General features: G+C 52.1%; 2 protein-coding genes across 7 annotated transcripts; one reads left to right on the forward strand and one right to left on the reverse strand.

Annotated features, from left to right (window-relative positions):
- Window positions 1-630: 630 nt before the first annotated feature.
- Window positions 631-8,719, forward strand: Coro6 (coronin 6). 3 transcript variants are annotated; one of them, XM_077800949.1, is made up of 11 exons: window positions 631-808; window positions 2,059-2,317; window positions 3,843-3,965; window positions 4,387-4,516; window positions 4,601-4,782; window positions 5,436-5,555; window positions 6,525-6,629; window positions 6,709-6,854; window positions 7,212-7,269; window positions 7,375-7,605; window positions 7,695-8,719. In XM_077800949.1, the coding sequence occupies exons 2-11, from the start codon at window positions 2,120-2,122 to the stop codon at window positions 7,815-7,817; spliced, it is 1,416 nt and encodes a 471-aa protein (XP_077657075.1). In that variant the 5' UTR covers window positions 631-808; window positions 2,059-2,119; the 3' UTR covers window positions 7,818-8,719. The 3 variants fall into 3 exon arrangements, with proteins under 3 accessions (XP_077657075.1, XP_026244701.1, XP_026244702.2); XM_026388916.2 differs by lacking the exon at window positions 5,436-5,555 and adding an exon at window positions 5,986-6,105 and having other exon boundaries at window positions 633-808; XM_026388917.2 differs by lacking the exons at window positions 631-808; window positions 2,059-2,317; window positions 3,843-3,965; ... (1 more) ...; window positions 4,601-4,782; window positions 5,436-5,555 and adding an exon at window positions 6,153-6,363.
- A 3-nt stretch (window positions 8,720-8,722) lies between these two features.
- Ankrd13b (ankyrin repeat domain 13B) lies at window positions 8,723-27,867 on the reverse strand. Of its 4 annotated transcripts, none has more exons than XM_026388913.2 (15): window positions 27,668-27,867; window positions 14,973-15,108; window positions 14,740-14,864; window positions 14,608-14,653; window positions 13,836-13,979; window positions 13,556-13,745; window positions 13,410-13,476; window positions 12,671-12,752; window positions 11,830-11,894; window positions 11,469-11,599; window positions 11,198-11,355; window positions 10,919-11,071; window positions 10,635-10,798; window positions 10,490-10,566; window positions 8,723-10,114 (listed from the first exon to the last, which is right to left on the reverse strand). In XM_026388913.2, exons 1-15 carry the CDS (start codon window positions 27,779-27,781, stop codon window positions 9,886-9,888), a joined length of 1,881 nt encoding a protein of 626 aa, XP_026244698.1. In that variant the 5' UTR covers window positions 27,782-27,867; the 3' UTR covers window positions 8,723-9,885. The 4 variants fall into 4 exon arrangements, with proteins under 4 accessions (XP_026244698.1, XP_026244697.1, XP_026244699.1 ...); XM_026388912.2 differs by having other exon boundaries at window positions 8,723-10,153; XM_026388914.2 differs by having other exon boundaries at window positions 10,029-10,114; window positions 10,649-10,798.
- Window positions 27,868-27,998: the final 131 nt, after the last annotated feature.

The following is a 27,998-nucleotide window of genomic DNA, read 5'->3' on the forward strand; positions in this document are numbered from 1 at the left end:
ATGTGTTGGAGGGATGGACACCGGTCTCTAAGCTGCTTCCTGCCCTGCTCCATGGAATTGTCTCTAATGGGCGAAATGTCTAACATAATGCCATGGTCTTAGGTTTTCAAATGATCACTATCGCTATTATTAACAATAACATTCACGGTCCCTGGTAAGGTATCCTCGCTGTTGCCCCGGGCCAGTCTAGGCTTTTATCCAAAAACTGAGATTCCCACAGAGCATCTTCTGGGGACTCTTCCCTGCGGGACCTGGACGTGCAGTCCCGCAATTTCGGCCCGCAGGACAGGTTAAATTACGAGAGTGACTGTGGCAGGAATGCGGCACGAAGGCACCTGGCCTCGTGCGCTACCTCCTCTCGGGGCGCGCGCCCACTCGCGAATTCCCTCCCTGGGTCTGAGGACCAGCCAACCTGGGAAGCGCGGAGGGTAGGGTAGGAGCTCGCGCAACCCGCACACCCACGAACACTTACTTTCGACGTTTTTCCGAGGCCCACAGACCCTGGGCTGGAAGTCGGAGGCGCTCCCCTTTCCCGCCGCTAAAGAGGGCGGGGCAGTTTGGGCCCTGGCCCCGCCCCCGCCCAAGGCCCCGCCCACTCCGGTTGATGGCAGCGGCAGCTGGGACTGCAGCGGACCGCGGCCCTGGAGAGCCTCAGGCAGCGGCCCGAGCGCGCAGCCTGACACCCGGGCCCCAGACACCCAGAGAGGCAGTTCCGGCGCCCTGACGCCTTCCTCGGCCCCCGGCGAACCACGGCCCGTTTGGCGGAGGAGTCGCAGCGTGGGCACCCCGCAGCCCGGCTCGGGACCAGGTACACCCCCACCACCGGCAACCGCAGCCAGCGGAGCGGGCGGGGTCTCTGGAGAGACAAAGGTCTGCGCCCCCTCCCCCAGCCGCCAAACTGGGTCCCAGGCTGGGCGGACTTGGTGTCTATATTTGGCCGGACCGAGGCTCGCGCGCCGACACCTTTCACAGGAACGCAGTGCTGGGGCCGGAGGCAGGAGGAGGGTGCGGGGAGGCCGGGCCATAGGCCTGGGCCCCAAAAGTGTTTTGAAGGGCACAGGGATGCTCCGGGCTGGGAAAGGGCAGGAGTCAATGCCCCTTTAGGAGAGCTTGGTGTGCCCTTCGGGAAGAGTAGCATAGCATAGGCACTGGCTCATCACTCTCCCCACCCCTACAAATCTCGTCCTGCCACCTAGGGACCCCACCCCGATGTGAGTTTACAGGAGGAAGGCCCAAGATAGGACAGAGAACCCCAAAAAGAAATTGGACCAAAGTATGGTAGGCAAAAGCCAGAAGACATGTTTCTGGCCTCTTGAAGAAGCAAGTGCAGACAGGAATGGAAGGGGGAGAGGTCCACCTTACACTAGGCCCACCCTCTCAACAGCATGAGAGAAAACTGATGAAAATGGTAGCAGGAAGGACTCAAGTTGGCTGATAGGAGGAACTTCTTGGCAAATTTAAGAATAAAGCAAAACCCCATTTTCCTGAGATGCAAGCTTGGATCTGGGGTGGGGTGGGGGAGCCTGCAATCCTAGTCCCATACTAGCCTTGACACAAGATCCAGGCGCAGGGGTTCACCTTGTAATCCTAATGACTCAGGAGGCTGAGGCAGGAATATGACAAGTTTGAGGTCAGTCTCAGCAACTTAATGAGGCCTTGTCTCAAAATAAAAAAATACAAAGACTGGGGATGTAGTTGAGTGGTCATGTGTCCCTGAGTTGGATCCCAGGTAACAAAACAAAACGAAAAATCCAATGGCCAAGCTCTGTGATTCCAGACAGGATGCCTCTAGGAGATACGGTGACTTTGGTGAAGAGATGTTCATACAAGGAGGATCACCTGGCTCTTCACAACACCATTCTCTCTTCCAAAGAGTATCTGGCTTGGGTCTCTAGTCAGGTCCTAAATCCTAGCTCTTTAGATTAAATAGCACTTGACAGGTGGCAAAGAACCGTCCCATACTTTGATCACTTTGAAGAAACTTGCTTCCAGAAGCTAACTCCTGGCCAACTACCCCTTCTCACTTACTGTTCTCTCCACTCCTCCTCCCTCCCACAGCTCACAGGACTAAGGACCAAAAGCACTCTGGGCACTGAGATCCTCCATCTCGGCCCCAGCCATGAGCCGGCGTGTGGTTCGGCAGAGCAAGTTCCGCCATGTGTTTGGGCAGGCAGCAAAGGCTGACCAGGCCTACGAGGACATCCGTGTGTCCAAGGTTACATGGGACAGCTCCTTCTGTGCTGTCAACCCCAAATTCTTGGCCATTATCGTGGAGGCTGGAGGCGGAGGTGCCTTTATTGTCCTGCCTCTGGCCAAGGTGAGGGATGAGGGGAAGGAAGCAAGTGGGACGATACTAGTTGGGGCCCCTGGGGATTCCTGACAGCAGCCTGCGTTCTCACCTTAGTTCATTCCTTAGTCAGGAGGACAGTTTGTGTGGACTGACTGCTTGCTCTTCTGTAAGCCTTCAGGAACCAGTGGGGAGACTCCCTCACCCACTCTGAGCAACAGTGTCACAGGGACCTACATCTGCTCCTTAGCCCATTCACCTCTGCATGCAGCATCCTGTTCCAGCAGGAACCAGGACAGGGAGTCTGGTGATAGAAATGATTGGGATGCACTGGAGCCAAGGCATGGCCAGATTTTGTCCTTGGGTTTCCTAATGTCATGCCATTCCCCCATATTTTGGACTGGAGACCCTAGTCCCTAGTTCAGGGTGACTGATTAAATCTCAGAGTAGCACACTGAGGACAGGGTCAGGCTCTGTCCAAATAGTCCCTGGGTACCTACCCCGCCACTATGGTTCTTGCACTGAGGTAGAATGACAGCAAAACATAGGGGGACATAAAACATAAGGTCAGAGCCCACCCTTTCCTAGGAAAGGGAGCTAGGTAATGACTGACCTTTGCTGACCCTTCACCATCTCTAACCCCAGAATGGGCACCCCAACACATGACCTTGACCTGGGTTCTGGCCCCTATACCTTGTTGGGGAGGCCCCTTAAGTGGCAGGGTCGGGCCTGACAATAGCTGGTGACTCACCCCTGACAATGCAGACACCATCCAGAGACACCATCCCCAGGGATCAAATTTCAGCTAGAGCTGCCTCCTCCCCCAGTCTCACTGCCATTTCAGTGCCACATAGCCACCTCTCTCCCCTACTGCCTAGTCTGGGCCAATGCTGGCCCCAGCAGAGATCTCAGAGCTGCTACAAGTAGTCTATGAAGACCCAAAACAGGTGGGCCCCCAGCCCCAGTTTGGGAATAGTAAGTATCAGGATTGTCTACTTCTTGTGGTCCCAAGGTAAAGCCAGTGACAGGGAGACATCTGCCAAGGCTGGCTTGGGGCACTGCACTAAATACTACCTTACCTTAACCTCTTCTACCCAGGGCTTCCCACAGATATTCCAATTGGGGAACAAGCTCAAGAATAGTCTCTTCCAACTAGATATCCTTTGAACTGCACTGGACTGAGAATGCTGGGCTCTACCAGTACCTTGCTATGGGTCCTTGGTTAAGACATCTTACCTCAGTGTTAGATTCCCTAATATTAAATGATTTCAACTCTACCTGCCTTCAGCATTCCAGGAAGTAGACTGGACAGGGTGGAGATACAGAGAGCAGTCTACAAAGAGAAAGCAGATGATGGAAAAATTGAGATGTAAACATTCTCTACTCCAAAAAAATACACAGGACAGGCTGGGTGGGGATGTAGCCCAATGGCAGAGTGATTGCCTGGAATGTGTAAGGTCCTGGGTTTGATCCCCAGTACCACACACACCAAAAAAAAATTAACAAAAAAACACAGGTGAGTGGCCCCCACATCTCCTTTCTCTAACCACTCCAGACAGGAAGAGTGGATAAGAACTACCCCCTGGTCACTGGACACACTGCTCCTGTGTTGGATATAGACTGGTGCCCACACAATGACAACGTCATCGCCAGTGCCTCAGATGACACCACCATCATGGTAGGAGCCAGATGGATGCGGCTGGGCAGTTGGGCAGGGGAGCAGGGAGAGCTGCTTCACCTGTGCTAGGGAAGGTGCTAAAGAGGTGCAGAGTCCCAGATCCCTGCCCAGCTCCCAGGCTATTTTTAGCTACCTGCCCACTCCCTCCCAGGATGCACTGCTCAAGACTAATTATAGCCATGAACAACTTGGGGCCCAAAGAGCAGGGGGCAATGCTCTGAAGTCTCTCTGCTAGAGTGAATGAAGTCTCTGGAGAGCTGACAGTGCCCCCTCCTGGTTTCCAGATGCTTCTGCCCCAGACAGACACCACCACATCTTGCCCTGTATTTGATCCTTCCCACTCAAAGAGAGCCAGTTAAGTGGAGGCAGGGGAGGAGAGAAGGATCAGAGTTGGCTACCTTTACTTTTTTCTCCTACCCAGGTGTGGCAGATTCCAGACTATACCCCTGTGCGCAACATTACAGAACCTATCATCACACTTGAGGGTCACTCCAAGCGTGTGGGCATTCTCTCCTGGCACCCTACAGCCAGGAACGTCCTGCTCAGTGCAGGTCTGAGGGCCTAAGGAGGGTTCTTACTGTAGATGAGAGTCAGGGGGACAAAGGCAGGTGACCATGCCTGTCTACTCTGGACAGGTGGTGACAATGTGATCATCATCTGGAATGTGGGCACTGGGGAGGTACTGCTGAGCCTGGATGAAGTGCACCCAGATGTCATACACAGTGTGTGCTGGAATAGCAATGGTAGCCTGTTAGCCACCACCTGCAAAGACAAGACCCTGCGCATCATTGATCCCCGAAAGGGCCAAGTGGTGGCGGTGAGTGCCTGGCCTGGCCACTCTCGAGCAGCCTTTCCCAGTGACCAGCTGTTAGCACCCTATACCCACAATCATCAGAGCTGCTAGTCCCAGCTTTCACCTGCCCCATCCCTATCCCACTAGTCTAAAGACTAGTCGTCCCCACCCCCACCTCCGCACCCATTCCCCCGCCCCTGCAACCAGAGGTCCCTTCCTAAGAAAGCCCCCAGCCTGCAATTCTCTGCCCTGGTTCCTGTTCCCTCCCCTCCCCTGCATCTCAGAAGTTCAGAGAAGGGCTCCTTGCTTTGAGATTGAGGGGAGAAGCTGGAAACTCCACCCTCCCACCAGAACCTGCATGAAACCTGAGCTCCGGGACCCTCTCCTCTCTGCCGAGGACCCTCTCTCCACCGTCTTCCAGGGTCTGGGGCCTGCCCATTGAATGGAGGACTGGCCCCTTGCCGCTTTGTTGACCTGCTGGGCGGGAAATGGGGCAACCCTCGCGCGTTGCTTGTCGCAGCTGGGTGCCCTGGGAGGTCAGCGGTCTTCGCCCATCCTCAATATAATCTGGAGTGTGGGGTGCATGGGGCGCGTGCAGGTCTGGGTAAAGCACGCAAGTTTAACGCGGCGGGGACAGTGAGTGGGCGGGCTCTCTAACCCACTAACCCCGCAAGCAGGAGCGAGCCCGACCTCACGAGGGCGCCCGCCCACTGCGGGCCGTCTTCATCGCTGACGGAAAGCTGCTCAGCACCGGCTTCAGCAGGATGAGTGAGCGGCAACTCGCGCTCTGGGACCCGGTAGGCCAGGCCGCGCCGGGCGCGCTCGCTCGCTCGCTCGCTCGCTCTTCTATTGGGTCAGCCAGGAGTGCCCTCCAGGCGGTGGCCCACACCCAAGAGGCCCGAACGGAGCAGGGAGCTCCCATTTGGGAAAATTCTCGCTGCGACCCCGGGAGCCAGCAGACATCGCCTGCTCTAGGGATCAACCTTTGAGGGAGCTTGCGGGCTCAGGATCTGCTGAGAGCCTCGCGCCACCTGCTCTCTCCGGGCCCAGACGTCCTCCATGCCAGGAGCCAGCCTTTGGCCCCGGGAAGCTGAGTTCTTAGGACCCTTTTTGTCTCTCCCCCGCCTTCAAGCCCCACACCCAAGTCAAGCAAGCTGGTTGCTCGGCCCTCCATGCTCTCCAGGGCAAGCAGCTGGGTGACGCCCCTCCCTTCTCCCCCTCCCCCAGGAGAGGTTTGCAGCCCACGAGGGGATGAGGCCCATGCGGGCTGTCTTCACGCGCCAGGGTCATATCTTCACTACGGGATTCACCCGCATGAGCCAGCGAGAGCTGGGCCTGTGGGACCCGGTAACGCAGCTGGAGGCTTGGGGTGTGTGCCCCAGGGACTGGCATCACGGGAGAGGGGCCAGGCGCCCCCGACCCGCAGGGCATGCCCAACTTGGCAGGGCTGGAGGCTGCTGCCACCTCTGCAGCGCCTGCCATCCCCCCACCCACCCCTCTGCCCAGTTTTGCTGCGTCGCCTGAAGGAGCTCGTGCTGGTGCCCCCACCTGGTGATGCCGAGTCCCTGGGGGTGGTTTGCGGTGACTGCATGTGTTGGCGCTGAGGCTAAATGTGCCTGGGAGGGAGAGTGATGTGTCCAGGGAAGGCACCTGTAAGCTCTCTGCCTTGGGAACGCATGGAATCGGGTGGACAGGAAGCCCCAAGGGGGTTTCGAAGTAGCACGGAACAATGGGCAGGGCTGGTCACTCCTCCTATGCTCGGGCAGAACAACTTCGAAGAGCCAGTGGCACTGCAGGAGATGGACACCAGCAACGGAGTCCTACTGCCGTTCTACGATCCCGACTCCAGCATTGTCTACCTGTGTGGCAAGGTGCTCGCAGCCGGGCGGGGAGAATTTAGAGGGCAGGCTGGAGATATGAGGCCTGACCCTGAACCGACTGGTTTTGCAGGGAGACAGCAGCATTCGGTACTTTGAAATTACTGATGAACCACCTTTCGTGCACTACCTGAACACGTTCAGCAGCAAAGAGCCGCAGCGGGGCATGGGTTTCATGCCCAAACGGGGGCTGGATGTCAGCAAGTGCGAGATCGCTAGGTCAGCAGTCTTGGCCCCTCTGTCCCCCTACTCGTGTCAGATCTTAAAAAACCGGGGCTTCCCTAATAGTGCAGTGTTTTGGAATCAGAGAAGGTGGGCGGTAGGATCAAACATGTCTTTTTCAGCTGGGTGACATCCCAGCACTCACTGGCCTGTCATTTTCTGAACTTGTTTCCTCATCTGAAAAAAAGATAACGAACACTCCATCAGAGGTGTTTTACCCCAGAATTGATCATGTGTATAAAGTGCAATGGGCATTAGGCGTTCACAAGTATTGACCTCCAACCCCTTGTTCCCAGATAAGAGAAGTTAAGGGGGTGGGAGTCTGCAAGGGTGTTGAACACATTTCCCTTACAGGTTTTACAAGTTGCATGAAAGAAAATGTGAACCCATCATCATGACTGTGCCCCGCAAGGTGAGGAACGAGAAAATAGGTCTGGCAGGGTTCCCCGAGGTGTTAAGGGAGCGCAGCAGGCCCGGTGCATAGACTCATACGGGACCTGTCCACCCACCCCCGCAGTCAGATCTGTTCCAGGACGATCTGTACCCGGATACACCGGGCCCAGAGCCGGCCCTAGAAGCGGATGAATGGCTTTCTGGCCAGGACGCCGAACCCGTGCTCATTTCGCTGAGGGACGGCTACGTGCCTCCCAAGCACCGAGAGCTCCGAGTCACCAAGCGCAATATCCTGGACGTGCGCCCGCCCACCGGCCCCCCACGCAGCCAATCGGCCAGCGAAGCATCCCTGTCGGTAAGATTAGGCCTAGCTCCGTTGTCCCAGTCTGCACACCCCCTACCACCCTTCTCCGATAAAAGCTTCTGTCCTCTGCGCCTCAACAGCAACACACCCTGGAGACGCTGCTGGAGGAGATCAAGGCTCTTCGCGAGCGGGTGCAGGCCCAGGAACAGCGAATCACGGCTTTGGAGAACATGCTATGCGAGCTGGTGGACGGAACGGACTAGACCCGCTTGCTGGGCGGAGCTCTGCGCTCAGCGGGCTGGATGGGGCGGGGTGAATGGACTGGCCTTGCCAATGCTTTAGGTCTGGGACTCCGGACCCCACCTCCCTAAGCTGGGACCAGGGATTCAACTGGGAAGGAAGCCCCGCCCCTCACAGGAGACCTGAACCAAAGGAGTGTCTTGCAGGGGCCTGGGCTGAATGCTTGGTCCAGGACTCAACAGGAGCTGGCCTAGGGAGGCCCAGGGTAAAGGGGGCCTCAGCAATGGTGCTGCATGGCGAGGTGGTGTCCCCCTCTGTCCCTCGCCCAAGGCAAGGGAAGTGCTTAGCGCGATGCTTGGGGATATTAGGGGGCTTGGGTTTGATCTCAAATGGGTGGTCTCCCCACACTGGCCCTTCTCCTAATAGGCTCACTTGATTCTACCACCCCGCCAGACAGACAGCACTCCAGTTCTGCATACAGATACAGATACAAACCCGTTCCCCTACAGAGACCTACCCACTGGCAACATTGTCAATGGCGGAGAGTTCTATTTCCACCACCAGGGGCGAGGCGAGCTTCCTCAAGACAGGCCCCTCTGGAAGAAATCTCATAACTGACATGAGGAAACAGGTTCAACACACACACCCATACCCACACGCACGCACTGCTCCCAGCCCTTTGGAGACATAATGAAATCTTTTACCGAGTGCAAGTTTGGGCCTCCTGCATCGGTGGGGGTGAGGAGATGCCCAGCCTCTGTGAATGTGATTCCCCAGATTCCTGGGGAACCTAACAAATGCAACCCTGGGCTCAGGACTCACCAGGCAACCTCTTACCCAGAGCCTTCCTCAAGACAGGTTTGGCAGTACCTGAACCCCTACCCACTGTGGGTACTCCTCCCCAGTAAAGTCAGGTAGGAAAAGCCTCCAGTTTGAAGCCTCTTTTATTTGTGCCTCAGAATCAGTCTGGTGCCCCTGGCATCAGGGAAGGGAGTGGGAGAAAGTTTCTCTTTGTTGCTCTATTCTTCTGTCCTTCTGAATCTCACTGGCTGAGCCAGGGGAGGTCAGTCCAAGAGAGACCAGAGGCAAGGGTGTACTGTGGGTCCCTTCCCCTGATGGGGTCTGTGCTTCTCTGGGTGGGTGAGGAGGGGCAGGGGAGAGCCGGGGGTTAGCACCATTGGATGAAGGGTTTTACAGTCAGCCCCTGAATTGGGGCAATAGGGATGCACAACCACAGAGGGCTAGCAGCAGCTGGTGGGAAGGGGTGGGTGGTGGTGCTAGGGCCCTGGGCGACCCCTTTATATCCAGTTTTGTGTCGGGTCTAGTGCTTGCCCCCAGCCCAATGTGCCCTCCCCCGCCCCTACTACTCTCCAAGGCACCATGAGGGAGTCCGGTCTCACCCAGGCTAAAGGGCCACCATGGACACACTCCTTGATCACAAAAAACGTGCCTTGGGGATAGGGACTTCAATTTCATGCTGCCCAAGGCGAAGCTGGGACCACCCTGAGACCCTGGACGGGTGTGGGGGGCTGGGGGAGCCGGACACCCCGCTAAGTGCACTTGACGCTGAAATGCCGGGGTGGGGGAGGGGCTAGGCTCTTGACGTGCTGGTTTGTGTCTGGGACAAAGCAGCGACACAGCACGCAGAGAGCTCCGCTGCCTCCCAAGGGTGAAGAGCAGAGATGCAAAGGCTTCAGGGGCAGTGACCCAAAGAGGAGTCAGTGAGCAAAAAGGAGGACCCGCCAGGAGCAAGGGACAGGGAGGGACACTGCTCCTCTAAGGATTCATCTCCCCTTCAGGACCGTTTAGCTCCACCCTTGAACAGATTGGAGCCCAGAGGAACGGATTAGGAGCCAGGATATAGCAAAGCAGGGGGACCTGGCCGTTCCCGTTGCCTCCCTGGCTGGAAAGCTACCCTGCACTCATGTCAAGCCCCTCCCTGTCTAGTTCCTGGTGCACTGCTTCACCCCCCGCCCCTGGGAGGTGGCTCCAGACTTCAGACTCCAGCCTCAGTTAGGCAAGGGGGGCCTGGGCATTTTCTCTCCCAGATCGGGCAGCGTGTGGGGTGGGCAAGGGGCCCAGCAAGGGGCGCTACTGCTCAGTCAGCGAGAGCCTCAGGATGCGCTCCAGCTCCTCCTCCTCCTGGCGCGCACGCCGCCGTCTCTCCTCCAGCTCCTGCGCTGACAGTTCCATTGCCAGCCGCAGCTGCTCGTCGTAGCTTCGGAACACGTGGCCGCTGGAACCCCGGCCCGGACTGGGCCGAGGGCTGGGCACCGGCGCTGGGGGTGTGGGCTGGCGCTGAGGCGTGGGCGGGGCGCTCCTGGGGACCGGAAGGATTTCTCCAGCGCTTCTGGCGTACCTGCCCATAAACCGGGCAGGAGACCCTGGGACATGTGGCTATGGGCTGCCCTGGCTCCATCCAGTGATGGCAGATCCTAGCCCGACATCCTGTCTGGTGAGGTTCTGAATGCCCAGAGACCTGGATTTCACCTGCCACCGGAGCACTGCCCACCCGCCAAATGCGGGGAAAGGGTGGTAGTAGACGCCATCTTAATTATCAGGTAGGGGCCCTGCTGAGGGGACCTTGGTTCTCTGGGTCCAATATCAGGGGTAATGGTGTACCCTGTGCGTGGGTGTTGGGGGGTGGGGAGAGGTCAGGTGTCTCCAAGCCCTCTTTGGTCTAGCTGGTACTGACCTGTCCTGACGGCGACCCTCATAGGACATGGGGTGGGTGCCTGGCTTGCTGTTGGTTAGTGCCTCCCAGATGGTGACCTGGAGGGGAAAGCCTCTTAGCTGGGCAACCCTGCACACACATGGCCTGGCAAGGCAGCAGGACGCACCTGGTCATACTCACTACCCGCCTCAAGCAGGCTCTGCTGGATTGCAAACTGGAGCAGGTCATCATCATCATCGCGGGTTGCTGCCTCCCGCTGGCCACCCAGCACGCTATAGCCTCTTGGGGCCTCGAATAATGCTGGGGAGATCTCACAGCCGCGGCAGGAGGCTGGGGGCATGGAGCTTGGAGTCAGACATGGATGTGGGCCTTTCCAGCACAACTCAGTGTAGTGGGAAGGAAAGCAAGCCAAGGTCAGAAGGGAAGACCCAGGGTAGGGGCAGGGCTCACTTGTGGAACTGGAGCTGCTGACACTGGAGGAGTCGCTGCCTGGGGAAGGGGTCTCGCTGCTGGGGCTGCCTCGCACCGATGGCACAGGCTCATCACAGCCATTGAGGTTCCCAAAGGTGATTCGGGCATTGAGAATATGGAAGATCGGGATTTCTGAGGATAAGAAAATCATCAGGTGCCACCACCTAAACCCTCACACCTCAGGCCAGCTCCTCTACCCTCATCTAAACTCATCACACCCCTCCAAAAGGGCTAAGGGGAAATGGCGTGGGGTCTCACCAATCTTCACTGGGAAACCAGGAGGCAGGCGCAGGGTAATGAAGTCCCGGAGCTTGGCGAAAAGTGCATTGCTAACAGCCATGAGGTCAATGATGGGGGCCACCTGCTCACACAGGGACAGGGGATGCTCCTCACACAGCCACAGCTTGGCCTTGAACCTGCCCCCCCCAGATCCCAAGGGGTGAGGGATGCTTCAGGAAGCCATGGCCTCCCAGCATCTCCTGGAGCCCTAGCCCTGCCCACCCCTCCCCAGCAGGAGCGGGGTCCTCACTTCTGTGTCTTGGTAGTCAGTTCCATGGGCCGGCCCATGTCCCGGTTGCCAAGCTCAAAGTTGGGGTTGAAGTATTCTTCTGCAGTGATGGCAGTAGGGTTGGCTTGGCTCAGAGTTTGAGTGATCAGGGTCTGTTCCACATGAGGAAGAGCCATGAGCCCTTCTCAGTCCCTGATTCCAGACCAGCCAGTTGGTACCATAAGGACCCCAGGTCTCCCTGCTGCCAATGTGGAACTGACATAGGCTTGGGCATTATGGAAGGAAGGTCCACATAGGCAATGATAGGCAGGATACCTCCCAAGCCTCCTCCTGAACCACATCCACACCCCTCCACACAGTGACACCCCTGGCACACACTCACCCCATTTTGGGGACCCCCATGCTGCTCAGCAATTCCCAGGAAGGACTGCAGAGGTGTCTTACAGCCTACAAGAAATGCGGTATCTCAGGGGACACTGTAGCCCTGCACACATGTGGACATCTCATTAGAAGTGATAATATCGAAGACCTAGGAAAAAGGCTGGTTCCTGGGATGGGAGAACTGCTCACCCATACTTAGGTACCTTTATCTAAAGGTGGTTGAGGACTCCATGGGCAGAGGCCAAGAGCATAGCTATAATAAAAGTAGGCATAGGGCCCAGGAGAAACTTCCAAAAGTGCCACTCTCCATGTTAGTGATACTGGGACAGTAATATACCTCCCTTCGTTAAGCAGCTTTGGTGTATGTACATGAGTTTCTCTTCAGGTACTTCCATATTAATGATTTCATTAATGATTTTGTTCTCCTATGTGGCAAGTATTATGTGTTTCTACCTGCAACAGATTAGCTGATGCCCAAAGAATCAGATGTGATACCAATGGGCACACAGAATCATGGCAGAGCTCCTGACTTTTTACCTATATAAATATATAAATTGTGCATGTGCAACATTTCCCTTCCCTCTGAAATGCAGCGCAGATATTAGTAATCAATTATAGGATGTCTTTCACTGAGCCCAAATGAGCCCTTAGAATCTTCCTAACAGTACCTAGGCAGCTGTACCAATCATTAGGGCTTGGGACTGAAACTGAAATCTATTTGCCTGAGTAAAACGGCCTGGTTCTTGCTGGAGTGCCAGAGGGAATACCAGTGGAGGTGCTGAAGTGGGAACTGATTCCTCTAGTGCCACAGCACCTCCTCCCATCTGCCATGGCCCCATTACCTTTGACCTTGCCCTTGTGCTGTTCTGAAAGGTGCTCTGTCCGAGTCCGAGTGATGAGCTCTACATTGGATGCCCCATATACCTGAGGAAAGAAAGGAAAGGGCTCAGAGGCAGTTCTAGAACCACCACCCAAGGAAATTCTAAACAAATATATGATACTGTTCATTTGCTTATTCATTCAACAAACATTTTTTGAGGAGCTATTATATGTCAGTCATGAAAGTAGGCCTCAGGGATACAGTGGTGATCAAGACAGATACAATTCCTGCCCCCATGAAGGTCACATTCTAGTTAGAGAGACAATAAAAGGCAGTTATAACTTACAGCTTTGCAATTTGTTAGTTAAACAATGACTATACATGGTCACTGAACTACTCTAAGCCTCAATTTCCTTATTATAAAATGGCTAATAATTCCTACTTCATGGAATTGCAAAGATTAAATGGGATACTATGGAAAGGGCTCAGGAAACATTTGTAAGATGGGAATAATAACAATACCTGCCTGAAAGGGTTGTGTATAAATGCGTGTATACGTGTGTGCACTTGTGCGTGTGAGTGTATATCCATACAGCCATATAAAATGTCAGACCAGTGCCTCAAAGTGGCTCAGTAAATGCCAATATAATCAGACGACTGTTAGTCTACTGTCACTTCTTCCTTGCAGCATTGCCTCTGCAACCTCCAAGGCTGGGGAAGCCTGCTAAGGAAAACCCCTGCCCAGTCTGCTACAGCCTTACCTTGGCTTCATACCCGTTAACCATCTCTGTCTTCTCACTGCGCCAGCCCAGGATGCCGGTCTTATTCCTGGGGAAGTAAAGTGGTCCAGGTGAAGTGAGCACTGCACCAGTCTGGCTCTAGGCTGGCCAAGGCCATGCCCACTCACCTCTCAAAGGAGATGTTCTTGGTGTCAAGCTGCGTAGTGACCACAGGTGCGGTGAGCCGGCTCAGCACCTGCTCCTCTGTGGGCTGGGCGGCAGCCAGCAGCAGCTCCCTGTCCTGCCCAGCCAGTGCCAGAGTCTCTGTGTACACCACCCGGCGGTCATGATCAATCTCCATGACCACAGCACTCGTGTCTGCCAGCCACGGAATAGCACAGAGGGGTCAGGGTGGCATGGGGCTGTCTCCCGTCCTCTCCACCCTTCCCCACCTCCTGCCTGCCTGACCTTGGCCCCTGAAGACGAAGCTGCGGTTCCCTCGCTGCCATGTCATGTGGTCAAAGCCCAGGAGCGTGGTGTCTACCCTCAAGTTCTGCCCGCTCTTCCACACTTTGTAGGTATCACTAGGGCAGATCTTGGACACCAGGGGCACTGGGTGGAAGTGGAGGTCAGAGGTAGCTTCAATTTGTCTGGCCCATGCAGCCTGGGCCAGCTCAGGGCACAGGAGTTGGGGGTCATTGCTATGGCCAGGAAAGGGTGAGGGAACTGGTGGGAGGGCAGCCTTTCCTCCAATCCCCACCCCCAGCCACCACAACAAATGTAGACCACACTTCTTCATATGTGAGCAACCTGAGGCTGGGGACAGGCGTGTCTCAGTCACCACTAAGTCTCTAGTATCTATTGTGTGTTAATTCATTCGCTCAACCTCTCATTCATTCTTTCAACAAATATTTATTGAATACCTACTACATGCCAGGCATTATTCCAGTCACTGGGGATACAACATTGAATAAGATAGGACTCCTGCCCTCTTGGAGCTTACCTTCTAGCAAGGGGTGACAGGTAATAAACAAATGAGCAAATCAGTACGAAAGAAACAGTAGTGGAAGCAAGCCTATGTGGAGCAGTCTGGAAAGACCTAGCTGAGGAGGCAGCATTGAGCTGAGAGCTGAAGAACCAGAAGGAGTCCCATGAAAAGCCCTGGGACAACGCTCCAGGCACGCAGACAGCAAGTGCAAAAGCCCCAAAGTCAGAGAGGGCCCCGCTCAGCCCCTCTTACCCCAGCTAGTGAACTCCCATTTCATCTCCACGTAGAAGTCCTGGGCCTAGAGGATGAAAAAGAGAGTGGATAAGCTGGCACTAGAAACAGGGCACAAGGGCTCTGGTCGGGAGCCGGGAGGCTAGGCCTTACTTTGCGCAGCTTCTCCAGGAGCACAGGGATGCCCGCCAACCTCTTTACCACCCGCTGGTAGTCCCGGTACCGCAGCACCAGCTGCACCAGCTCCAGGTCCCGGGTACTTACAGCCTCCTGAAGCACTGGAAGGAGAGGCAGTGTCACAGAGCAGGACCTGTTAGCCAACCTGAGGTGAGTACCTGATGCTGGGGAGACCCTGGCCGTGCAGTGGGGTGAGCAGGGGTACCCACCTGTCCAGCCGCTGCGATTCTCCCTGCCCACATCTGCGCCGTGTGCCAGGAGCACACGGGCACACTCCAGGTGCCCCAGTGTAGTGGCCAGGTGCAGGGGAGTCCGACCACGGGGATCCAGCTGCTCAATGTCCACCTGGAGAAGATGTTGAAGTGTAGCCCTGGTCACTTCTAAAGCGGCTAACCTGAGCCCAGCAGCTACTAAGCAGGAGTGACCCTCTGGCTCTGCCACTTTGGCCACCTCACAAGGCCATGGGAAAGACTGATATGATGAGCTGGTACCAGGTGAATGGAGGGGGACTTAGGAGACAGGGCAGAAATTAACTCAAGGAAAGGGAGAGGGAGGGCCTTCCTCCCTTCCTCTGCACCTTGGCCCCTGGCTGGGTTTCCTCCTCTAAGCTGTATGAGCTGTCTGCAAAGAGTAAGCCAGACAATGAAGGGTGGTCCAGAAAGGCTTTGGCCATGAGGGCCCCTAAGGCTGGACCCATCCTAGGGGTCCCAGACCACACCTTCAGTTTACATTACTAATATTACTGAGTGGAAGTTTTAAACAAGTACAGTAATACACTGAGTCATAAAGACATATTCATAGTACAATTTCAAAGCCATGTTCTGTGCCTGTGGGACACGATGTATTAACATTTTGCATAAATCATATTATTTTGTGAACAGCATGGTTACACTGCATAAGATTTTTGTTGTATGAGAAAAGCATATGTTTGTTAAACATAGATTTAAATATATCTTAGGAATCTAGGACTTGTAGTTAAATACAGTGAACTGATCATATGCATGTAACCCCTTTCCTTCCCAAAACCTGATTAAAATGCCAGTAAAAGTTTCTATTCCAATCATGATAAATTAAATAAAGTGGGGGCACAGAGGAGCTTGTCTATAATCCCAGCTACTCAGTAGGCTGAAGGAAGGAGGATCACAGGTTCAAGACCAGCCAGGGTGACTCTTTTGTCTCAAAAGAGGCTGGGGATGTAACTCAGTGGTAGAGCACTTGTCTAGCAAGCACAAAGTCCTGGGTTCAATTCTGGGGCAGGGTCGGGGAAGAAGTGTGTTTATGAAATTACTGTTTTCCAGACAGGCAACAGGTAGTCTAGGATTAGAATCCCTGAGATAAGAGAAACTAAGTGAGCCCTGTGATTTCCTTGGATTTCTGCCTAGAGGAACAATCCAGACTACAGTTCAGAGAGGGGAATCTCCAGCAGAGCTTGGTGGTCTCACTGAGTTGAGGAGACAGGAGTTCAGGGAGGCCGAGGTAGCTAGAAGCTTCAAGGCAGAGTTGTGAAAAGGAATGGACCTTGAGAAAACAAAAAAGCCTCCTCTGTACAGGAGTCCTTTTGACTCTTTGCTGAACACTAAAGTTCACATGTGTCCAGTAAAACTAAAATGAGTTTGTGCAAAAAAAAAAAAAAAAAAGAAAAAGAAAAAAGCAATGGATTGAGTTCTCAGACCTCACCACCGGCAGAGAGACCTTCAAGCTCCAACCTGCTAGAGTTGAGATTCTTTGTTGAACACCCAGCATTTTCAATAGAAAATGAACACTTCTGGGGTAGATGTGTTATGCCTTAGTAGTAGGGCTAAACTATACCTAGAGACACCCATAACAGATTAAAACAGTCTCAGTCAAGCACAGGAGACACGGCTATAATGCCAATGACTCAGGAAGCTGAGGCAGGAGGATGGAAAGTTTGAGGTCAGCCTCGGCAACTTAAATGAGACCTTGTCTCAAAATAAAAAATAGATGTCATAATGATATAGAGAAGATCAATGGAGAGAGATAAATAAAAGAGAAGAAGGAAGGGATAGGGAAAGAAATAGAGAACAAATCTAACAGAATTATGTTATATACAGATATAAGTGAGCCAAAGGGAATATCTCCTTTATATATCTATAAAAAATGCCAATAAATAAAAAAATAAAGGTGTGAAAGGAAGATAAGTGGAATACAGGAAAAAGAAAAGGGGGGTGGGGATTGAAATCAAATTCTTGAATGTATAATTATTTCAAAAGGAACCCAGGTATCATGTATAAATATAATCCTCTAACTAAAAAAAATTAAAAAACAATTACAAAACAAATATAGAAAAGCCTGGGGATGTGGCTTAGAGGTAAAGTATTCCTGGGTTAAATCCGAAGTGTCCCCAAAATAAATAAATAAATGAAACAGCCTCAAAAGGTCAAACTCATTTGCAAATAATTTACATGGTCTACAGAGCAAAGCCTAACACTCTTTAAGAGAAGACAACAAAATCCAGATGCTTAACATCATGATATTTATCACATCCAACATCAGGTTAAAAATAATTAGCTATGCCAAGAAGTAGGAAAACATGACCCATAATCAGGAGAAAAATCATTCAATAGAAATGATAAAGATAATGACTTAATATGCTCAAGAATTTAAGGAAAAATTCGAACAAGATGTTCATGAGGAGAGAAATAGGAGACAGCAAAATGAACTCAATAATCCATCTAGAGAGAACAAATATAGTATCTGAAATGAAAATGTCCCTGGCTTTAATTAATAGCGGATTAGGCATTTAAGATTTAAAAAAAAAAATCAGTGAATTTGAAAACAGCAATAGAACCATCCAAACTGAAGCACAGTTGGACTTAAAAAAAAAAGTGAAAAAACATTGAAAAAGCTCAGTCATCTATGAGACACTATCAAGAATTCTAATGTGTGAGCTAGGTGTGGTGGTACACACCTGTAATCCCAGCAGCTTGGGAGGCTGAGGCAGGAGGATCACAAATTCAAATACAGCCTCAGCAATTTAGGGAGGCCCTAAGCAGCTCAGTGAGAACTGTCTCTAAATTAAAAAAAAAAAAAAAGAAAAAGAATTCTAATGTGTGACTGGAGTCAGGATAAGAGTATAATTTAAAGAAACAGTGGCCTAATTTTTTCCAGATAAAGCTATTATAGGAGTTGAATGATAGTGCCCTCTACAAAGATATGTCCACATCATATCCTGACCCTCAAGACCCTTGAATGTGACCTTATTTGAGAAAAGGGTCTTTGTAGATGTAATTATATTAAAGATTTCAAGATGAGTTCACCCTGGATTGTCCTGGTGGTTCCAAAATTCAGTGATAAGTGTCTTTATAAGACAAAGAGAGAAGAGAATGCTATGTGCAGTCAGAGGCAAAGACCAGAGTCATGCAGGGACACGCTAAGGAACACCTGGAGCCACCAGAAGGTTGATGAGACAAAGAAGCAGTCAGCCCTAGAGACTCTGGAGGGAGGGCTGCCTTGCCAACACCTTGATTTGGACTCTGACCTCCAGAATTGTGAGAGAATAAAATTTTGTTGTTTTATCCCACCCAATTCCTGGTAATTTTTTGTGGAGACAAATAACAAATGTGCAGAGCATGAATCTCAATGAACCCCAAGCAAGATAAACACAAAGAAAAATATATCACAATCAAATACAAAAAAGTAGTGACAAAAAGAAATTCAAAGAAATGAAATCCTTTCTGTATAGAAGAACAAATATAGAGCCAGGTGTGGTGGCATGTGCCTGTAATCCCAGTGGCTCAGGAGGATGAGGCAGGATGATCTCCAGTTCAAAGCCAGCCTCAGCAAAAAAGTGAGCCCTAAGCAACTCAGTGACACCCTTTCTCTAAATAAAATACAAAATAGGGATAGGGGGCGCTGGGGTTGGGGCTCAGCGGTAGAGCACTCGCCTAGCATCTTCAAGGTGCTGGGTTTGATCCTCAGTATCACATACAAATACATAAATAAAATAAAGGTATTGTGTCCAACTATAAAAACTAAAAAATATTTAAAAAAAAAATAGGGCTGGGTGAGGAGCTGGGGTTGTGGCTCAGCAGTAGAGCACTCACCTAACATATACAAGGAGCTGGATTTGATCCTCAGCACCACATACAAATAAATAAATAAAATAAAGGTATTGTGTCCAACTACAACTAAAAAAAAATTAACATATATGTATGTTTATATATATATATGTATATGTATATATAAACATACATATATTTTTAAAAAAAAATAGGGCTGGAGATGTGGCTCAGTGGTCAAGTGTCCCTGAGTTCAATCCCCAATACCCACTCGCCAAAAAAAGAACAAATCCAGGAAATAATACATATTTCCCCACCAGAAACTTCAAACCAGAAGATGATGCAATGAAATCTTTAAAATGCTGGGCAGGGAGCAACAAGTCATCCCAGAATTCCATATCCAGTGAAAATATTCTTCAAAAGTACAGAAGAAATAAAGACTTTTGCAGACAAACAAAAGCTAAGAGAATTATTGCCAAGCCAGGTGCAGTAGTACATGCCTGTAATCCCAGCAGCTTGAGAGGCTGAGGCAGGAGGATCACAAGTTCAAAGCCAGCCTCAGCAACTTGGCAAAGCCCTGAGCTGTGAGACCCTGTCTCAAGTATATAAATAAAAGGCTGGAACTGGGGCTCAGTGGTTAAGCACTCCTGGGTTTAATCTCTGGTACTAAAAGAAAAAAGAAAAGAATTTATCACCAGATGTGCAGGAAATGTTAAAGGGAGTTCTTCAGGTAGAAAGAAAATGATTCCAGATGGAAACTTGGATCTATACAAAGGAATGAAAAGTGCCAAGAATGTTAAATTTGTAAGTATAATAATGTCAGTAAAATATTTAAAACTCCACAAGAATAAAGAGAAGAGATGTCAGGGGATGAACAATTTCAGCACATCTTTAGAACATGGAATGAGGCTGAGGCGTCACAACTGACTTAGGGGAGCAGAGGAAGCCAAATCCCAGGCAATCACAGAGGGGAGCCCTGGGAATAGCAAACTAGGCCTCCCCCACACACACCCCTGAGAGTTATCAGACCTGCCAGCAGTGGGGGAGAGGCTCATAGCTGAATACAGGAGACTGGTTAAAACTCAGAAGCCCTTGGCCCCCTCTCCAACCTCATGAAGCTGCAAGGTACCCCCTACTTACCACAAAACCCAAGGGGTTTATTCTCTATAGAAACTAAATGTGAGATATACTGGCTTCAGGGACACTGGCTACAGCAGAGGATGAGGTCATGCAGCTACCTGAAAACCAGTGACAGTGAGACCCCAACCCCTTCCTTCCTTGCCTTGGATCCTATGAGCTACTGATAGCCAGGCTGCAGCCACCCCCAACCCTGCCAATTCCAAGAGTGGGGAAACTGGAAAATTCTTCTTTGGAGAAAAACTAAACTCCCTAAGGATCTCTGAAGAGGTGGCTGGTCCCACAATGAGGGAGTCAGCTTGCCACCCAATCACCTTACAGTAGCACCCATGCATCAGTAAACTGCACACCCTCGTTTTTAAATATGCCCCAGCAGCCAAAGGCAACTGACACTGGAGGAAAGCCTCCATCATGAAATCAACCACACACACAAATAGATGCTGAAAACCAAGAGGGAACACTGTCAATGCTGAAAGTGAAAGAAACTATTGTGGAGGAAAACTGTTGTTTATTTCTGTGTGTGTGGAACTGGGACATGAACCCAGGGGTGGTCTACCACTTGAGCTATGTCCTCAGCTCTTTTTATTTATTTTTTCTTTTGAGACAGAGTATCACTGTGTTGCTCAGGCTGACCTTGAACTTTGGCTCCTCCTGCTTCAGCCTCCCTAGTCCCTGGGATTAGCATGTGCCACCATGCCCAGCTGGAAAACAGTAATTTACACCTCAGAAAAATAAGATCCTTGAATTCACAAAATGAAATGAAAGGAAACATCCAGGCCTCCCACAACTTCTGCTCTTTCCCTCGCCTTCTTCACTCCGGACGTGCCTTTCTTCACCTTCCCTAGCCTTTTTCATTTCTGGATAGCTGCGTGTGCCCCTCCAACATGGTAAACAGTACCTCAACTCTATCACCTTCAGCTTAAAAAACACTAAGCACACATTCTGCCACCAACTACATCCTCAGCTCCTCCAGAACACCGTGGCAACTGTCTTCATGTCTTCTGTCTCCTTCACCTTCCACATCGAATCCATCAGCAGAAACTGTGGGCGGGCTCTACTTTCAAACCCATCTAGAGACCTCTCAGTTTCATCACTGTCAAGCTACCGTGATGCTAGCAGCCACCACAGCTCTCCTGGGGCAGCCTCGTAGCCCCCTCATTGGTCTCTTTGCCCATTCTTGTCTCCACATCCCCATGGCAGCCAAAGGGAAATGTCACTCAGGTCCTGAGGTACTTCAGCTCAAATCCTTCCAGTGGCTTCCCATTGTGTTTAGCACAGAATCCAACAGCCCTGGATTTCTCTTAAAACCCAATTGCTCTCCTGCTGCCACTCCACTCCTGCCCCCAGCCTTCCCTGGAACAGCCTCCTGCACACCTTAGTGCTGTCTCCCCAGGGTTCACAGCTGGAAGCTTGAAGCTCGGTCCCAGTATGGCCAAGGTTCAGTGGTGGATCTTTAAGGGGCCTAGTGGGCAGTTATATGGTCATGGGGACTCCATCCTGGGGAAGTTTTAATACCCTCTCATAAGGACAGATCAGATCTGGAGGGGCTGAATTAGTTCCCACAAGAACGGGTTGTTTAGAAAGTGAGTTTGGCTTTCTGCCTTTTTAAAATTTTAATTCTGGGGATTGAACCCGGATGTAGATCTACCACTGATCTACATGCCCAGCCCTTTTTATTTTTTTATGTTGAGACACAATCTGGCTAAATTGAAGATTCTGCCATTGAACTTGCCATCCTTCTTCCTCAGTCTTCAGATTAGCTAGGATTACATTGGCTGGGATTCTAGGCCTGGGCAACTGGGCCCGACACCTTTCTCGCCTTCTTGGCTCCCTTGTTTCCACTTTCTCCCACGTGTTCCTTCTGTGCATGCATGCTCACCCATGACTCTGTGACACAGCTGGGGGCCTGGAGCCTATGCTGGTACCATGCTGTTGGAAATTTTCAGCCACCAGCATCATGAGCCAAATAAACCTCTTTTCCTTGTAATATACTAGCTCTCAACTATGTGGGAGAGTTGTTTTGTTTTGTTGGTGCTGGGGATGGAACACAGGGCCTAATGCATGCTGGGCAATGAAGTCCTTGAGTTATAGACCCAGCTCATCAGGTATTCTGCTGCAGCAACACAAACAGGATGAGCCACCTAGAGAATCACAAAGCTCTCTCCCTCACTCCAGGTTGCTGCCCAAATGTCACCTCCTTATATTAGTTTTCCCTGAAAATCTATCTGAGATGACAGTAGCTACTTATCTATCGACTGTCCCTTATTCTGCTCTAGTTTTCTGCCAACATCCCATGCTTATTTACTTTTTCATTGTCTCCCTCCCCTAGAATGGAAGGCAGAGGTGCTTTCTGTTTTGTTCACTGTTAGCTTCCCAGCCCGGAGACAGCACCCGACAAACAACTAGTGTTTATGTTTTTGTACCAGGGATCGAACCCAGGGGAGCTTAATCACTGAGCCACATCCCCAGCCCTTTTTATTTTTTATTTTGAGACAGGGTCTCTCTAAGTTGCTTAGGGCTTTGCTAAATTGCCAAGGCTGGCTTGGAACTTGTGATCCTCCTGCCTAAGCCTCCCAAGCCGCTGGGATTACAGGCATGCAATACTACACCTGGTGAAACTGGTGTTTAACAAATGTGTTATATTCATAGTTGACTATATTGGATGGGGCACAAGCAATGGAAGGTAATAAAGTGTAAAGGTGATAAATCAAGAGAGAGTTGTTGTCATATATTGCTTATAAATATGGAGACAAATAACAGAAGAACCCAGAGTTCAAAGTGGTTGCCTCTGGGGAATGAGATTGGGAGATGGGGAGTTATGGAGTAAGGAAGGCTGCTTCTCATTAGAAGCCTTCTAGCAACAGCTAAATATTTTAGAATATGAATATGAAACTGGTGTTTAATAATAATAGTAAGACTCCTTTGTCAAAAATAAGACATTTTAAATAATTTAAATTATATCATTTTTTGCAACCTGTGTTGGCATTTCTTCACTTTGAAAAACACTGGGGAAATTGAAAAATAGGTGTCTCAACTTCTGAGCTAGGGCTTGGAGATGTGAGAGGCCCCCTGCAGCTCCTCTGTAACAGCTCCTCACAGAGAAGTGAGCTCTTTGCCTGTCCTGGAGTGAGCTGGACCCCCCGCCACTCCAAGTCCCAACCTTGGTGGGGTCCGGAGCCCTCAGATGAGATTGGTGGAGGATCCACAAACCCTTATCTGGCTGAGGAAATCAGGAGGTGGCATCCCCATGGCACTAGAACTAAGCCACAAGGACCTCCCCCAGTCCTTCCCTGCCCCAGATGCTACTGATGCTGCTAACAAGGCCCCAAGGAGCTGGCAGGGCACCCTGCCCAGCCCCAGGGCCCCAGATGCTGCATATCCTCCCTGTCAGGTGCCTCAGCTCCAGGTCATAGGGAGAGGTTGGTGTAGCCTGCCAGATTGGTCTCAGCATGCCCCTACTTTTCAGGGGTGTTTCCAGCAGCCTTCCTCAGGGCATCATTGATTACAGAGTCAATGTGGACCCCGTGCACCCAGCCAGGCTCCAAAGCAGCTCCCCCACCTGCCCAGAGCAGGGCCTGCAGCCCAGGTGGGAGAATTTGTTAATCTCCTCAGCAAAGGCCTACAGCAGTTTAATTTCTGGAATGAAAAGGTTTCCCATGAAACCCAACACCCAGCCCTCCCCATCAAGAGAATAGAAACTCCTCTCCCTGACAGACCTCAGTTAGAGTCAAAGCTGGTATCTTTGGAGCTTGGGGCTGTGGCTCTCTGGGAAGAAAGCCTCCCTGCCTCCACTCAGGAAGGAGCACACATGCACACACACATACTCCTACATACTTCTGTTTCCACACGTGGTACCTGTGTACCCCTAAATGTACAAGCACATGAGTGCGCAGTTGCCCTCTGGCTCTGCAGGCATCTACTCATGTATAATACAACACACATGTTCATTGCCAGAATATCTGTACTAAACACCTCTCACACCCACATGCACTAGCAGGATATTTTTCAAACTCTTTTAGCATTGGCAAAATCCTTTTGTCAAGTGAAACCTTAAAAGCACACACCAAATGTATAGACTAAGCCTGGTTGCTGGAGAAAACGGGCCCAGAGTGTGTGTGAAGCCTTGCCTGCCCAGCCTCTGTCCCCTTCCCAGCCCGAGGGAAGATAGCTGGAGTTTGATCTGGCTATTGCTTCTAAGCTCTACCACCAGACGCACAGTTAGGGACAGGCATGTCTGAGCTCTCTCAAAGGGCAGCATGCTCAGGTTGTGTAGGAGGCTCTGGGCAGCTGGGGACAGTGCTGACTCTCCAGCTCTTCCCTCCCTGGGCAGCTGCTTCGCTCATCCCAGAACACATTGATTTTTGGTTTCTGGGGTTTGTGGCTCCCTCTCCTAAACATCCTAGCTCACCAGCTGTGGTGATACCCCAGGATTGCCCACTTTAGGGCAAAGAGGGGTTGTAGGTGCTCCCTAAGGTCCTGGAAACAACCAGTACTTTTAGTAAGGCAGCATCTGAGCATCCTGGTGCCACCCACCCGCCCCCCATCTCCACCACAACCTCACCTAGCTTGCCCCTAGGTGAGAAAGATTAACAGGGAAAGCAGGAAGGACTGTGGCAGAGGCAGCCCCAGGAAGAAGAAAATGTTTCACTGGGACCACAATCTGTCCCTGTTGCCAGGAGAAGAATCCTGCTCTCCAGGCCTTCCCTGCACGTCGCCTCCCACAGGGAAATGTGCAGTCTAACCCCTACTCCCTCACCCCCAGGGAACACCGTGGACTCGTGACTCCAGAACCAGGGCTGTGCCCAGCTGGCTGTGCCAACCTCAGGGCTGTGTCAGGCAAGGGGGAACTGGCACATTCTCTGACTACAACCAGCTACCCCTCCTAACCTGGCAGGGTGCCAACCAGGGTGCCAACTAGGCCCTTTCCCTTTACCCCAGCATCTCTTACCTGCCTACCACTCCCAGAAGAGCTACCAGGGGGCTGAGCAAAGCCCATGAACCTACTCTGAAGTCTGCCATGCTCTCCCCTCCTCAGCCAGCCAGCATTGCCAAGCTTGCCCATGGGAGGGCCTCTGCAGGGCTTTCTTGGAGTGAGACACAGGCAGCTGTGCCAAGTGAAGATCAGGGAAACCCAGCAACCAAGTGCTTTAGGGAAGCCTGGCTGTTTCCTGTGATGGCTGGCCCCAGGGGGACCAGAGGTCAGGGACCCCCCAGCTGGGATGCCAAGAGTCTACATGATTTTCATCATGGTGTTAGGTGGCTCACTCCCAGGACTGTCCCCCACAGAAAACAGAGCCTGTTGCCCTGAAGACAGGACAGTGCACATTTGCATACAAGCATCACTCTGGGCCAGTCTTAGAATTGCAGTGTAGCCAGGAGCTCTCCCACCCAGACTGACTGATGCCCCTCTGGCTTCTCTACTGTTGAACAAGGGTTAATCTCAACTATGCCCCATATTTCCCTGGCCTGGATTGAGGGCAGGGCAGGTGATGTCTGTTTCAAGGAAATGTTAACTCATCTGGGAGGGGATAGGGGTGAACCTGGTACCAGTTTTCTATGGCAGCCTGAGAGAGTGGAAGTGGATACACTCAGCAGCCCCAAGCCTTGTGCTCCCCGCCCAGCCTCTCTAGCAAGATGGCTGCTGACTTCAGAACTGTCAACAGTGAAAAAGTCCTTTCTTCCAGGGCATTCAGCCTCTCTCCAGTCTACAGGAATTCTTCCTTGTCCCTGGGGCAAGGAAGTAGTATTGAGAAATTCTAGAGATTCAATCTCTAGCCTGCAGTCTAATAATCCTTGGACCTCCAGAAAATTCCTCTCAGATCACGTTTAAATCCCTCCAGTTATAACTTCTGTCGGGGGCTTCTTTTGCCCTCGGGAGAAAAGCAAAGAAGAGCCAGCGGACTAGAGAGTCTGTGTTTGAGCATCTTGCACCTTGAACTGTAATCGCCTGTCCACACATGCCTCCCCAGAACCCAGGCTCCTTGAAGGCAGGCACATCATTGTTTGCCCAGGGTACTCTACCAGGCCTCTTAAGGCTGAAAACCACAAAATAAACAAAGCACCCAGGCTGAGGGACAACTTTGAGACTTCTAGTGTAAACAGAGGTAGAAAGGAAGTGGCCCGGTGCCTGAAATCCCACTGGCTTGGAAGACTGAGGCAGGAGAATTCCAAGTTCAAAGCCAGAGACTTGGTGAGAACCTAAATAACTTAGTAAGACTCTGTCTTAAAATAAAAGGTTTGGGGATGTGGCTCAGTGGTTAAGTACCACTGGGTTCAATCCCCACCAAGATAAATAAATGAAGAAAGATGGAAGTGAACACTTGGTCTAGCCCAGAAGTTTTCAAACCCAGGTCACCCTACTATTGATTGGGACTACCACGCACAGCTGGATGCCTGGGGGTTCAGGGAGGAACTTCCAGGATAGTCTGAACCTCCCCTGGCTCAGTCTGATGTCCAATCTTCAACTCTTTCCTTGGGAACTGGACAGCTCCTCATACTGAACTTCCATGGCTCAAGAAGTGGTCTTCAGAAGATAGACCTGCACTGTGGGCAACTCCTAAACTAACTACTCCCAGCCAACCACCCCAGAGTCTCAGACCCAACCAAGTCTAGAGGTCTTAACCTGAGACACCCAGGGCAAGCTGTACCCATCTCTGGTCACTGCTCCCCACCTTAAGGTAGGTCTTCTGCACCCTAAGTCCCTACCTGTGGCCTAAGAGCTAAAGAAAGAATTACAGACTATCTGTGACCTATTCCTACCTTTGACCTAAAGTATGACTGGGAAGCCAGGGCTGGTGCCAGTGGCTCAGGAGGCTAGAGCAGGAGGATCTCAAGTTCAAAGCCAGCCTCTGCAACTTAGCAAGGCCCTAAGCAACTTAGACCCTGTCTTTAAATAAAATATTTTTTTAAAGGTCTGGGGATGTGGCTCAGTGGTTATGTGCCCCTAGCTCAATTCCCGGTACACCCTCAAAATAACCAGGAGACCCCACCCTTTCACCTGTCTTCTTGGAGGCCACTGCACACCTCCAAGCTGGCTGATCCATTGGTCCTCACTGACAGTAAGAACCAAGGAGTCTATTCTCTGGGCAGAACTTCAAGTTCTTCCTGAGGCCACTGTTCCCTAGCTTAAAAAACAAGCCCCAGCACCAGAGGGCAGGAGAGCGCCTTTCAGCACCTGGACAAGGTCCTTGGAGGCCTCCCAGGAGGGTCCTTCTCCACTCCCATTCCTGAGCCTTGGCTAAGGTGGAAGGCTCTGCCCTGTCTGAGCGAACAGAGAAAGCACACAGGAAAGAAGAGGGCCCTGGGTGGGGCTGGGATGCCCGGAGTGTCACACAACCTATTCCCTGACCTGTGGCCCCCACCCCACTCAGGCGTTTCCCACCTCCACCCACTCATGCGGAGGTGTCGCGGCTCACGCGAGCCTGGATGGCTTTCACCACATGGAACACACAGCCGTCAGTCCCTCCCCACAGCCCTCACTGCCCCGACGAAGAAGGGGTACAGTGTCCCCTACCCCAATTTGGGAGGGCCCGGAACTCGTGTGGGCCGCCTGTCCCAGCAGGAGGGGAGCGGGCGGGGGCCGCTACCATCACCCTCTCCTGGTCAACAAGCACAAAAGCCGCGGCTGCAAACAAAGAAGCGCTGCAAACTCGCCGGGGAGGCGGGACAGCTGGCGCCGCGCCCCCTCCCCACGTCGGACGGGCGTGCCGGGCCGTGGGGTCCCCGCGACGCCCCGACGGCGCTCCTACCTGGCCCGCGCGGACCTCTTTCTCCAGCTCACGGTGGCGGTTGTGCCACACGAGGTAGTGCAGCGGGTACTTGCCCTCGGGCCCCTTCCTGGTGGAGGCGTTGGCAGGGATCATCGCCCGCTCCTCATGCCGGGGCCGCGGCGCCCAGCCGGGGAGGAGGGACGGCGCCGGAGTGCGGGCCCGGGGCCGCGGGGCGGGCGGCCGGCGCTGCCTGCTCGCAGGGCTGAGGCTCGGGCATGTGCGAGAGGCGGCGGCGGCGGCGGCAGCGGGCGGGGGCGACGCGCCCGGCGCGGTGCGGGCGGCGCGGGCGGCCGGCGTCCTCGCGGGGCGG

Source organism: Urocitellus parryii, chromosome 7 (assembly GCF_045843805.1).
Source record: "Urocitellus parryii isolate mUroPar1 chromosome 7, mUroPar1.hap1, whole genome shotgun sequence".
Lineage (NCBI taxonomy): Eukaryota > Metazoa > Chordata > Mammalia > Rodentia > Sciuridae > Urocitellus > Urocitellus parryii.